The 12,927-nt window shown below is 48.5% G+C and overlaps 1 protein-coding gene and 1 long non-coding RNA gene across 7 annotated transcripts; one reads left to right on the top strand and one right to left on the bottom strand.

The window, feature by feature from the left end:
- Window positions 1-33: 33 nt before the first annotated feature.
- LOC114017308 (uncharacterized) lies at window positions 34-709 on the top strand. The gene is made up of 2 exons (XR_003562282.2): window positions 34-522; window positions 602-709. It is a non-coding gene; the product is annotated as an uncharacterized LOC114017308 (long non-coding RNA).
- A 2,305-nt stretch (window positions 710-3,014) lies between these two features.
- On the bottom strand, window positions 3,015-12,652 carry CNBP (CCHC-type zinc finger nucleic acid binding protein). Of its 6 annotated transcripts, none has more exons than XM_055708243.1 (5): window positions 12,614-12,652; window positions 5,681-5,800; window positions 5,317-5,409; window positions 4,929-5,127; window positions 3,015-3,994 (listed from the first exon to the last, which is right to left on the bottom strand). In XM_055708243.1, the coding sequence occupies exons 2-5, from the start codon at window positions 5,781-5,783 to the stop codon at window positions 3,877-3,879; spliced, it is 513 nt and encodes a 170-aa protein (XP_055564218.1). In that variant the 5' UTR covers window positions 5,784-5,800; window positions 12,614-12,652; the 3' UTR covers window positions 3,015-3,876. The 6 variants fall into 6 exon arrangements, with proteins under 6 accessions (XP_055564218.1, XP_055564214.1, XP_055564215.1 ...); XM_055708239.1 differs by having other exon boundaries at window positions 4,929-5,131; window positions 5,318-5,412; window positions 12,614-12,634; XM_055708240.1 differs by lacking the exon at window positions 12,614-12,652 and adding an exon at window positions 12,153-12,310 and having other exon boundaries at window positions 5,317-5,412.
- Window positions 12,653-12,927: the final 275 nt, after the last annotated feature.

Genomic DNA, 12,927 nt, shown 5'->3' with positions numbered 1-12,927 from the left:
GGCGGGGGGCGGGGGGTGCCGGCGGGGGGCGGGGGGTGCCGGCGGGGGGCGGGGGGGTGCCGGCGGGCCCGCCCCGGGCTGTACCGGGCCGCTCCCGGACCCGGCCGCGCCTGCCCTGCGAGCCCCCCCGGGGGAAGGGCGTAGCGCCGCCCGCTGCCTCACGCCGCTGCCCGCCCTCCTCTTCCTCTCGGTGTCCCGGTGACGAATGGAAACGCGCTTTTTTGCGGCGTTCCGTGCCCCGCATTGCCGCCCGGCCCCCCCAGGGCGGGATCGGCCCCCCCAGCACCGCGCCCCCCCCCCGCGCCCCCCGGGGCGACCGCAGCCGCCCTCCCTAGCTGCTCTAAAAACCACACTGGGAGGACTGGTTTCAGTGAGAATATATTCAACGACTCCCGGTAATTTTAATAAAATAAAATTTCCCTTTCCAGAAAGCGCCAGCCCCTGGAGCGCATCATGGGACGGGTCTTCAAAAACCGATGGGGTACAGCGGGAAAGATTAACACGGAAGGGACAGAATAGCAGGTTTGAGTCTTCCCAGTGCCCCCAGTCTGTGAGATCCCCGTTTGCTTGCTCATCTCACTCGCTTTGGAACAACTGACAGGTGACGCAGCAGCAACATTCCTGGCTGTTGTCCACAGGACGATGACTTGGAAGAGCCACCTTAGCTGGAATCCTTTTCTCCTTTTGAAGTTACATCCCGCTTCTTCTTTGTTTAAAAAAAAAAAAAAAAAAAAAAAAAAAAGAGAGAGCGCGAGCTCTCGGAGACCACCACTACTTTTCAGACACGCCGCAACAGCTCAGCGGTAGTAACGCAGCAGTTAAGCACCTGAGCACCAAGAAGCAGGAGCTGCAGGAGCTGCGTAACCCAGCTTCATCGCCAGGTTCGACAGGAGCGGGGAAGTCGGCTACAGCCGTCGCCAGCACCAGCAGGTCTTTGACAGAGCAGTTCTTTAGCTACGGGTTAAGCCCCAAACTCTTTGTAATCACAGAGCTTCACGCTTTGTTACTGTTGAACTAAGATAATTATATGTAAAGATTCAGTTAATTTATACCAACCTGCCATGAGGCTGAGGGAGAACAGGTGACCTGAACTACCCCACGGCAACCCACGCGTTTCAAGCGTGGATTTTATGAGGGTTTTGGCAACCGCCTTTAAGACACAGAAGTACATTCATGCTCCAACAGCAGCTATTAAAAGCAACCAACCACACACACACGCCGCTCAAAACCGCCGCACAACTCCAGCCCCAACAAAACCCCTTCCCCAACCCATGGCTCCACGGGACCAGGAAGGCTTTGCTCAGTGCGTGGAGCCCAGGAGCAACCGGGACCAGCTGCAGTGGCTGCCGCCACCTCCCTTTGGTTTTACACTCGGTTCCTTCTACGTCTTTATGTCACGCTGACCAGGCAGAAGCAAATAGTTGGAATTTTTTTCTGCTTAGGCAAAGCACCGCAAGAACATTCCCTAGTGAAGTACCTTAAATAAAGGCACCTCGGCCCACGGTTCTGCCGGCCCACGGTTCTGCCTGCGCAGCAGGACCGGCTCAGGTCGGCTGCTGCCAGCCAAGCCACGGGCCTTCTACCGCCCTGTACTCACTGCTCCTCCCCAGCAATCTCTTCCTTCTCCCTGAACTACGGCTCAATGTTTTCCACAGGCTTTGAACACCAAACCCAGGCTGAAAGCTTTAGTTCTAAATCTTCATTAAATGCTAAGCAACTCTAAATGGCTACGGCAGCCCACCGCAAAACAGCAGCAATCCCATCAGTTCACCTGATGCAACTCAGCAGCTACAGCCGCCAGCTTTCCTGGACACCCACCTTCTAGGCATCAGACTTCCTGAAACAACCTGAAGCTTATCAGGCCCCACACGCTCCCAGGCACCAGTTCTCGTCGGGATCTGCCAGTTCATCAACCGCAGAGGTCCCGCTGCTGCTCTATAAGCCTCACCTACGTGCTCGTCTGCTGAAAGCCACAGGCTGAAATTGCTCCTGGCAGACCACAGCCTTCAGGGGCACCACCGCATCCATCACCTTTAACAGCCTGGCTTCCGAAATAACTGGAAACCTTAGCACGCTACTCAACGGGTTAACTGTCAACAGAGCGCTAGAAGACAAGTAAAGGAGCCAATTCGGTTTCACTCCAGCACAGCTGTGCCTGGTGCTTCTCCTCTCTGACATCGCAGGCCCTTTTTCCCAGTGCTGTAGCACACAGAGCCTATGAAAACCACTCTGGGACTTCAAAGGAAAGCCTTTGGTTTGTGTGTGAAGATGCAAACACAAGCAGCCTACAGCACACACCCCCTGGCGCAGCTGGGCAGATTCCAGATGACCTGCCAGCGCTCCTGAAGGCAGCCAAGCCTCGAGGTACCTCCAGCTTTGCCCAGCACTGCAGGCGCCCCTTCTCCAGCCCTGCCTCACAGCCAGGCACTCTGCAGTCAAGAACTCCTGCCCTTGTTTTTCTTGCGCGTCAAGACGACTTTATTCACTGAGTGGACGTGCTCAGGATACAGATGAGAAGGGAGCCGACAGAGGGTGACTTCTAACCATTTAGTAAGCCTCAGTCAACCAGCACACTGGAACGTGTGGGAACGGGCAGTGCCTGTAACACGGGGCGTGGGACAAGACAGCTCTTGGTGCAGCAACACCGGTGAAGGCTGAGGTGCTGCTACCAGACCGTGAAACTGCTCCGGCCCTGGAGCTCACAGCACCCCCAACAACGGCTGGGCCTTCTTCAAAGGTTTTACAGGAACGGCTTCAAGTGCCTGGGCAGGGATGAAACAAGCCCACACAACCCATTCGCATGAGCATACACAGATCCACAGCAGCCTGGAAGAACAGCTGCGTATTTGACATATTTACAGTTTGATGCTACCTGATGGAGACTTAACATAAAGACAGTACAAAAGAAAAGTCCAAACTAAAACTTTTTACACCTCCACATACCCCTTTTTAATATGTTATTTTGCACTGTGTACATGAAAACCAAAAATAAACAAAAGGAACTTTAGCCAAACTCCCCTTCCTCCTCCAGCTTTATTGATAGTTTAAAATTACATTTTCTATGTTCTAGGACTTCAATTGCTTTTACCATCTTACTTTAAAAACTGATTACAAGCAAATGAAACTCAGTTGTCTAAGTGATATAGTATACAAAAATAACATCTTGCTTTCTGTGAAAATGCATTTATTTGCAACTCCTGAATAGCTCCAAATTGTATATGCTATGAGCACTGATGTCTGGGTTTCAGATTTACTTTGAAATATTTACTCAAAAGCTTTCCATTACGTTCTGTATCTCCAACATGAACATTCATTGACTGAATTACTGTTACTTTTAAGTTTATTCCCGATTTCTCTCTCTCTCTCTCATGGCCATGAACAGGCATGTGCATCTTGTTTGTTTACTCCCACTCAGCTATATGCTCTAGGTAGGGCCTGATACAGATATTACTTGGTGTTAACAGCTACTGAGGTCAGACAATCCAAGGCCATTGTAATAAAATTAAAGTTATGAGGAAGTTTAGACACTTCCAGAATTTCTTTCCTCCTGCATAGGATCACTTCCATGTAACCCAGAGAGGGTTTGCTGGTCTGACTCAACTCTTCCCACTCATCAATCCCTATTCACCAGTGGCACGGAAAGGGGGTTCTTTAACAAAGCATTATACATAACACCTCTACCAAACTAAACATAAACATTTTTGTAGTTAAATGCAGAAAGTTGATTTTTCCACCCCTTTCCTCCTTTTACACGGCAAGTAAAGCTCACTGGCCTGGGAGTAGCCTCTATCTGCCAACCTTTGGCCAGTGAAGAGGATTCAGAGAAAAATAATACAACCATCAATCAGAAAAAGGAGGGGCGACAAAGGAAAATAATTAGGCTGTAGCTTCAATTGTGCATTCTCGTGCAAGGTGCCCTGACTCGCCGCAGCGATAGCAGTTGACTTCACTGGTCTTGCTGCAGTTGATGGCTACATGGCCAGTTTCACCACACCTGGAAAAAGCAAATGATTTATCAAAGACATCCAGAAAAGTTAAGTCAGAAAAGCAATCCTATTCTGTCTACTTAAACCTCACACAACACTAGTTCTTGCACTCAAAGACTTCTGTTTTAGTGTTCCAAAATTCTTTGACAAGGCAAGCTTCTGTCCTCACCAGAGCAAGGAACTGTTCCAACTCCTCAACTCACATTAATCACTATATGCCAAAACCACCCTACATCAAACACAGAAGTTGGGTGGTTTGTTTTCTTTCTTTTTACCATGTGCTGGGTTTTGCCTGCTTCAATGCCTCTGTCTGCAGTTCAGCCTTGTTCTGAGAGTAAGTAGTTGTAACTCAAACACACCATGTTCTCTCTCCTTCCTCCACAGGAGGGAACTTTGGCAGGAGTGCAGAATACTGCACTCAGGAAGGCACTGTTTCTGGTACAGGTCTGCATGTGAAAGCCAGGCAGCATTTTGAAGCTGGCATTTCAAACTGATTTAACACCTGCTTCTATGTGTAGTTCCTACAACCAAGACATTTAAAGTATATTCTCACTGGGGCTGGCTGTGCCAGTCAACTGATTTGTACAGCTGGAGTTTGTTAGTTCCCACAGAGGATACAGGGTACCCAACTCTAGTTTATCTTTTTGTGGAAGGTAACAGGAAGTACTTGCCTGTAGCACAAACATAGAGCCCTTTCTCCTGTACAGCTCAAGGGATTTAACATCTGCATTTTTCTGGCCATCCAGAGATGCACATCACTGAACTGATTACTCGACTGGGCTAGCAGGTGTTACAAATCTTTGTTTTGAAGAACAGTAGATAACTCTTAAAACAACTAGGCTACCTGGCCAAAGTTTAGGCTTCATTTCCTAACCAAAAATCAGACTCAGCAATGCATGTGTCACTTAAGGTACATTTTGCAGTTGTCTTATCAGTTCTTACCTATAGCATTTCACTTTGGTGCAGTCTTTTTGAATGTGTCCAAACTCTCCACAAGAATAGCACTTCTGCTCATCTGCATGGTCACAGTCACGAGCCAGGTGGCCAGGTTTGCCACAGTTGTAGCAGCACTGCTCTCTCTCCCTCTTGGGCTCCTTGCAGTCCTTCGCAATATGGCCACCTCTACCGCAGTTATAGCAGGCTTCCACAATAAGAAAAACATACCAAACAAGACTATAAAACCTTGGTAGAGTGAGATGTAGCATGCTTGTAATATAGGACACGTACAGCTACTGTTTTACTGAATTTTGATCAGTGTACTGTATCCTTCTCTTCTACCCCAGATCTCTGTCCATATGAATGAAGAGGTAGAATATTTAGTGATACTTACCATCCTCCTGAAGATCACAGTCCTTGGCAAGGTGGCCAGACTCACCACAGCGGTAACAAATGTCCGGGAGAGATGAAGACATGAACTGGAAGCCTGCTTGAAATGGGTAACAGGAGAGAAAAAAGGCTTAAGGGTTAAGTTCAGAATATTCTAAGAGTTCATCAAGGACACTGCCAGCTGAATTGACAAGTTAACTTAATGCCCTGGGCAAAATTCTTATGCACAGGTAAGAACCAACCAAATTATTACCAGTCTATGTCCCAGCTTCTTCACTTTGGACTGACAAAGCCAGTTTTATAGACTACAGAGTGGTCAGCTAGAGATCTTACTACACAAATACTGAAAAATCACAACAACCAATCACCTCTGCCACGGCTTCTCATCCCACGACCACGGCCAATTCCAGTAGGGCACTCCCGAGCCCAGTGGCCAGTACGTCCACACTTGAAGCACTCGTTGCTGCTCATGGCTGCAGATTAGCTGCCTGAGGAAGAAAGACACTTTTAGAACACCTTCTCCTCCCCCAACCAAAACCCACATTAAAATTAAGAAATTTAGAGGTTTCCCACAGTGAACACCAAGCAGGACTTCTGGCTTACCCAGTACTTTCTTTTACAATACTGATCATGACTACTAAAACCACTGTAGAGGATAAGCTTTGCCTGGAGTAAGGCAGCTCTGAACAGCAAAAAAAAACCAAACCCAAAACCAGCGTAACACGTAGTGTTTCCTCTGTTCAGTTTCTGTAGACAGTCTTCACTTCAAGACCTTGTAAAATGCTTAGTAGTGGGGGAGAAAAAGAAGTAGACCCCTTTAACTGTTGTCTTACCAGGGTTACTGTTGTTCTCTTTCAGTAATGCACCTTCTTATTTCCCAGAGTTAAAACGCAAAAGCCAGCTACTTCCCTCTACAAATTTTTTTCTTCCTGGCTTTCTCTTGAAGTGTCTGACTGGCAACTACTACATTTATTGAGTAATCAAGCTTCATCCTAGCAGCTACTTGTAAGAATAGGCAGTTATTAAACCTAAAGCCTTAAAGAGCACATTAGCTTAACATTTGAATACTTAAGCTCTTTAAGACCTATATCACAGGTAAACTCTGGGAAACAAGATTTACAACTGCAGTATATTAAGTATGCAGCCTGAGCTACAGGTTAACTCCCAGGTTTACATGAAAAGAAAATGTTTAAGACATTTGGCTTCCCTAAAAGACACCAGACACTTGCCAGATATCTAGAAGGCTAACTTGGAAAGCATCCTTAGAATGCTGGGAGAACATCAGATAGGCATGCCTGTCCGAGACTGCACAAACCACTTCTTTTGCCCATATTGGGGAACGGAGGTATGCATTTCGTGGAGCAGAAAGTCAGTCTGCCACAGGCCACTGAGGCAGTGGTTAGGATGGGGCAGGTTAAACAGACTGCGGTCACAGTACCACAACTCCCCTAAGCTGTAAAACAGTTACGCAAGACTCCTAGAACTAGAAGAAGAACAAGGAAGTTAAACATTTAAATTTAAGCCTTTTTTAAAAGTGTGCTTGAAGACAAGTTTAAAGTACACCGGTCTAAAAATACCTCTGTCAAGCTTTGTTTTGATGAAGTCTCCTCAAGTTTAAATGCTTCACATGCTCTCTCCCAATTCATTATTCTCAACCCAAGAGAAACAGAATCATTATTTGGTATGTTTGGCAGTTTACCTGATCTCCCCATCAAGGTAATCCTCTTCTCATAACCCTACAATCTATTCACATTAGAATGCTTCCCTCCCCCCCAAACCATGCAACATCCCAGATTACCAGGAGCATTCACAAGTTATATCTTGAAGAAAGCCACTAAAGAAGCAGTCAGAACAATAGAACAAGACCTCAAGAAAGAACTAGAATCAGCATCCTGGCATTTAGCTCTTAAATGGAGAGAGTACATCTAAACATGAATTTTTATTTAAAGTACTGCAATGCTGGACAAGCTTACTGCAGCTTTTAGCTACTCCTCCCTCAAAACAGTTCCTCTCTCCAATCATCTTCAGCACAGAAGTGACTATCCATCCTTCCAACCTCAGCAGAACCCTCAGTATTTAAAGTACAAGAGATACAAGCTTAGTATGCTACTTCTGTAATGCCACATCTGCCTTCCAGCTCGACCAGATGAAGGTGTTCACTCAAAGTGCTCAAATGAAAGGTTGCAAGATGATCTTAAACAGATCTAAAAGAGAATAAAACAACTGGTTGCCTGAACACTTCAGAGATATACTTGGATTTTACATGTAACAGTCTTCTCTGCTTCATCTCGGTGTTCAAAGATTCCAAACTATCTTATTAGGACACCTAAGGGTGCAGAGCATTCGACTGTGGTGGCAGCAGCTGGCACTCAGTGTGCTATTGTTTATGCCTGTTTTCATAGCAACCATGTTGACACTGCGGAACAGGAAAAACACAAGCAAAGCCAACTGCAGGAGCTGGGCTCAAGCACAAGGGCTGATGCTGCTTTTAATTTAAAGCAGACAAGACGGGGGTCTCTGAGTTATATACCAAGGTATATTCTTCACACAACTTGTAACTCTTCTAAAGTCTTTACAACACCTTTACAGATACTAACAACTACCAGGCTTTCGTTCTAAACCATGAACTTGAGACTACAGCCGTATGTGACAGGATCAAATATTGCCACCAGTTACCCACGTGAAGATCCTAACAAAGTTAGATTAACATATAGTAAAAGACAAACATTTAATAGGTGAGCTAGATCTGCTTTAGATACACAGTGGAGAAGTTTTTATACTAAGATTGATCTGCCAGCCTGTATCTAGTCTGTCCATCTGCCAGTCAGGGTCAGGATCTGCACGACAGCCAAAAGCTCACTACTTGCTGCCCCAAAGGAACCTGAGAAGTTTTACACCCAATTAAAAAATCGTTTCCCTTTTAACTACTCCCTCAAGAGGAAAACCTGAAGTTTCTTTTCCTCTGGTATACATCAAATTGGCTTTAGGTTTCTTACTCAGTTTGTGGAATCTTAGTTCGCCAAACAACATTCTCTGCACAACTATCCTTCAAGGCTATTTGAGAAAGATTCATTTAAAACCCTTTATCTTCAGAGGCCCCTCTTCCCCCCGGACTCAGATATTTGAAGGTTACAGCTGCCACAGAAGTACGATTACAAAGCATGCTGCTCCATCTTCAGATACCCTAAGTATATGATAGAAGTACCAGTTTGCCTGGAATTTCTCCTCACCAGTATTTTAATGTTTAACTTCTGCATTCTTCCTGTAAAGGATCTGAAACAAAAACAAGCTCACCAGCTAGAGGTGGATGCAGCTGACACTGGTTTTACTCACCCCACATTCTAAGAAACCTTACATGAGACCAAACTGCCCACCAGTGTAAACTGGTTTTTAAAACCAATAAAAGGATTTAGTTTTCAGATAAAGCCAACAGCCACCTTTAAGGAGAAGAGGCTGGTTCAGAAGACAAGTCCTTAAATGGGTAGTCTCCAGCCTGTTTGGACACCATTACATTACTCAGTAACCTCCATGAGAAAAAAAAAAAAAAATCACCCATGAGTGAAAACCAACCAAGTTCACATTCTCCTCTATTAGTCAATACTCCTCCATTTTGTCATCACAGGCAAGTTTCCAGCAGTTCCTTTTATCTATCAAGGCCACCTCCAGTACTTGTTGAAGTCTTCCTGGAAAGTTTTCACTGAAGTTGTATCTATTAGTGTCTTCCACAGTTCAACCGTGTCACACAAAGCACACACAAAGCAGCTTGCCTCCCCCTCGACAGCCCACAGAACTGTATTTTCACCTCACCAGGACACAAAAATAAGTAACAGAAAACAAACTATGTCCTCAACTAAGTATTTCTGAGCCAGGTCAAATTCTGCAAGATACTAATCCACTGCCTCAGACTAGATTGCAACAGTTTTGAAGAAACACAAGTTCAGTTGCCCTCAAACCTTACCTTTCTACTAAGGAAACAAGTGTCATTCATCTGAACTCCTTCTACAGAGCTCTGTATTGGTAGTTTCAAGTTGAGATAAATCATCCCGCGGCCATTCAGCAAAAAATTAAGGATGAATTTTATTTTGTTTTGTAAGATTATCCTACTGCTAAAAAAACAGCTCCAAGATCCAAGTGGGAAGTGCCACCACTGTGGTTTCTTACATCAAATCTGAAGCTTCCAAGCACAACTTAAGTATCCAGCTTCAGAGTAACAAAAGTTTGTGATTCTTCTAGTGATACTCTTTTATCAAACTTCTAAGTGGAAGATCATGCCTTTCTGTGGCTTGACTGTTAATATGCATTCAGAACTTTATAAAGCAGGAGATGTGCTATTAATCTGCAGGCTTCACACGCAAGATCCAACAACATCCAAGCCTGGTTTAGTAGCCCATCTGATGGAAACAACTACCGCTCCTTTTTTTATGGCTTTTAGCCTAGATGCCCTCTGAGGATGAAGTTGTTTTAACAAACAAAAAGTTATGCTCCCCATAGTAGAAAGGAAGTTGAACTTCACCTCTGAGATTACTCATGGATTTTTCTGGATACTAGCACTTCCTTAGAATTCAACAGCCCAACAATAACAGGAGCAGTTATCTTCATTATACTTACCAGGTGCTTCTTTAATCTGCAAGTATCACTTCTATTCAGTATTAATAGGACTTCACTACTTCAATCAAAGGACAGACTAGATAAATGCCACTGCTAAAGCCAGCGTACTTAAGAGCTCTTTGGCCAGTCAGCTATACCAAAGAGGCAAACTTGATCATCAGCAGTTTCCTTCCAGGCTGTTGGTGATCCACCTACAATACCACACCTGAATTTGACAAGGCAGCCTGAACATGGTGAAACCCCTATATAACAGGCAGCTTAGCTTTCCCCTCCTGTAAGATAAGCAAACTGAAAGGCAGAAAGGACTACTAGCATAAGTTCTAGCATTTAGTTTCAAAAGAGAAGTCAAAATATTAGTCATTTCAAGAAAAAAGCTACCCGTGAGGAGTTTTTATTTCCCAATAACTGCATTTTAAGAATTGAACACAGACACGACTTTCACAAAAGCTACCGAGTATTCAGCTGGTTGAACTTCCACATCTGTAACCTGAAAACACACTATAGAGAGAGTTAGTGATGCTCCTGTCTCTGGCTTTTGTCCTCACTAGAAGAAGACACAAAATTAAGCATTCTGACCACCAGATAACAATACCCCAGTTCTGAAAGGCAGCAGTCTGAAACTTCAGGAAAACTTGCAGCGGTGGAAAGCCAAGCCCTACAATCCATTTAGACTCCCCCAATACACTCCACAGCCAAGGTGCTCCAAGAATACTGAATATTAACCAAAACTTGAAAACTTGGAAACCTGCTGAGAGGCCAGAAATATATCATGACTTCAATTAGGCTAGTAATTCTGAGATAGCTTTGTTGACTCAAATCAGGAAAGCAAAAGTTCACTAAAAATGTGACTCTGTAGCACTTTCTGCCTATGCATACAACATAACATAGAGTGGGAGACACTCCAGATTATCTACCAAATAAGCACATTCTACCATCTTCCCCTTTTATTTTTTATTGCTATCGGCACAAAATGTTAAGCCTGAAGTAAACAACATCTGCAACACTTACAGTTTTTCACATAAAATTCAGTCCAGACACTATCAAAATCAGTTTTAAAACATGGCAGGTTAAGCCTGTAACTCTCAAAGTTGTTGCACAGCCCTGCTGAACTCCTTTAACCTCTTCCCTTTGAAGACAGATGCAGGATTGCTTCTCTAGGCAAGTTTGTGCTCAGGAGGAAAACTGGACTAGGCAACCCTAACGCTGTGTGGCAATGGGATCTGATTAAGTGCTGAAATGAAAATAAAACACCCTATTAAGTTTAATAACTGCTTTAACAATTCTGAATAGTAAATGAGTAACAGCGGTTACTTGAGAACTATGTCTGACAGGAACTTAAATGAAAGGCTGCTCCACTAGTCCACGATCTGTAGATGTCACAGGCTATTTTTCCTATCCATTTATAGGCCACATTTGGATTTGGAGCAGGCCACCATCCATGCCTGTGGTCGGAGACAAATAGTTGCAACACCTCGACCCTCTTGTCTCCGGCAGAGCCTCACACGTGGGGAGCCACGTGGTGCGCCCGGCCAAGGCCCCGCCAGCCGCCCCGCTGCCACCGCGCCGGGGAGCTCAGCACGGGTTTAAAAAAAAAAAAGAAGGGAGAGGAAAGAATTAAAAAGAAAAAAAAAAGAATAAACAGTTTTATTTCAGCCACCTTCCACCCAGCTCCCTGGTCTCACCAGATCTCCTCCCCGGCCTGCCTGCGGCCGCTCACTCACAGGGAAGTTAGTCACAGCGCGGCCCGCGCCGCGGCCCGGCCCCGGCCGCCTCCCCCTCCCCGGCCCGGCCCCGTGAAGCGCAGCCCGCCGGCCCCGCGCCAGGCCCGACCAGCGGGACACGGCGCCACCGGCCCACCGGCCGAGCGCCGCCACCGGGCCGCCGCCCGGGCGGGAGCTGCTGCCCGGCCTGCCCCAGCGCCCCGGCCCCCTTCCCCCCCGAAGCGCGGCCTCCCCCCGCGCCGCCCGCCGGAGTCTGACTCACCCGCCGCCCGCCCTGGCGGGGCCCGCGCCGCCCCACTCCCCCTCAGCGCTCCCCCCCCACCACCCGCCGCCCCCAGGCCAAAGGACCGCGCCCCAGCCCAGCCGGGCCGCTCGGCACCACTTTCCCGCGCACTAGGCCAGAGTGCGCCAGCGCCATCATCCCCCCCGCACTCTGCCTTCGCTCCCCGCCGGCAGCCCCGGCAGCTCCCCGCTCCCCGCCCCCCGCGGCCGAGGCCGGCCCGGCCATTACCTGAGGACTCCGGAGCCGCTGCGGCAGTGGCCCGCCCGGACAAGTGTAGGCCCCGCGCTGCCCGGCCCTGCCCGCCTGCTCCCGGGTCCCTTCTGGCTGCGCCACACGCGGTTTGCACACGGCCCCGCGCACTCTCCCCCCGGATCACCCCGCCCCTCCCTACTACTCTGCGCACGGCTCACTGGAGGGCACCTCTCAGCCAATGGGCGCCAACCTCTTTTCCGGGTGACCAATCCCAGTTGCAGACGGGGCCACCCAACCACGGTAGCCGAAAGGTGGGCGGGGCCCGCCCACCGAGCCTCTCCGCTCGCGTGGTGGCGGGCGGGGCGAGGGGCGGCAGCGGCCCGGCCTGGTTCGCCGGGGCAGGGGGGGCCGCGCCGCGCTGTTCCCAGGGCGCCGCAGGACGGAGCGGCTCCTGTCAGGCTCTGCGGTACCTCCCTGCCCTTCGCACCGTGACTCACCGCCCAGGCAGCTCCGGCTTCCTCCCCGCGCCGCCTCCTCCCCCGTGCCGGGTGTCCCAGCGAAGGGCGCAGTGCGGGGAGCTCCGGCGCCCGTTTGACGCCTCCCGCCAGGGGCCGCCGGGCCGCCCCGGTACTGCAGCAGCAGGCGGCGGCAGCGGAGGGCAGCGACAGGCGGGACGGCCGCGGGCCTGCGGCCTTGCGACAGGCGGCTCGCAACGGCGCGACCCTCTCCGGGCCGGCCGGCGGGAGCTGCCCGCCTGCCTCCCCTCCCTCTGCCGTTGCCCCGCCGGCTGCCGCCAGCCCCCCGCCGTGCC

The sequence above is a fragment of the Falco cherrug genome, chromosome 4, assembly GCF_023634085.1.
Source record: "Falco cherrug isolate bFalChe1 chromosome 4, bFalChe1.pri, whole genome shotgun sequence".
In the NCBI taxonomy this organism is placed as follows: domain Eukaryota; kingdom Metazoa; phylum Chordata; class Aves; order Falconiformes; family Falconidae; genus Falco; species Falco cherrug.
This window is presented reverse-complemented; position numbering and strand designations above follow the sequence as displayed.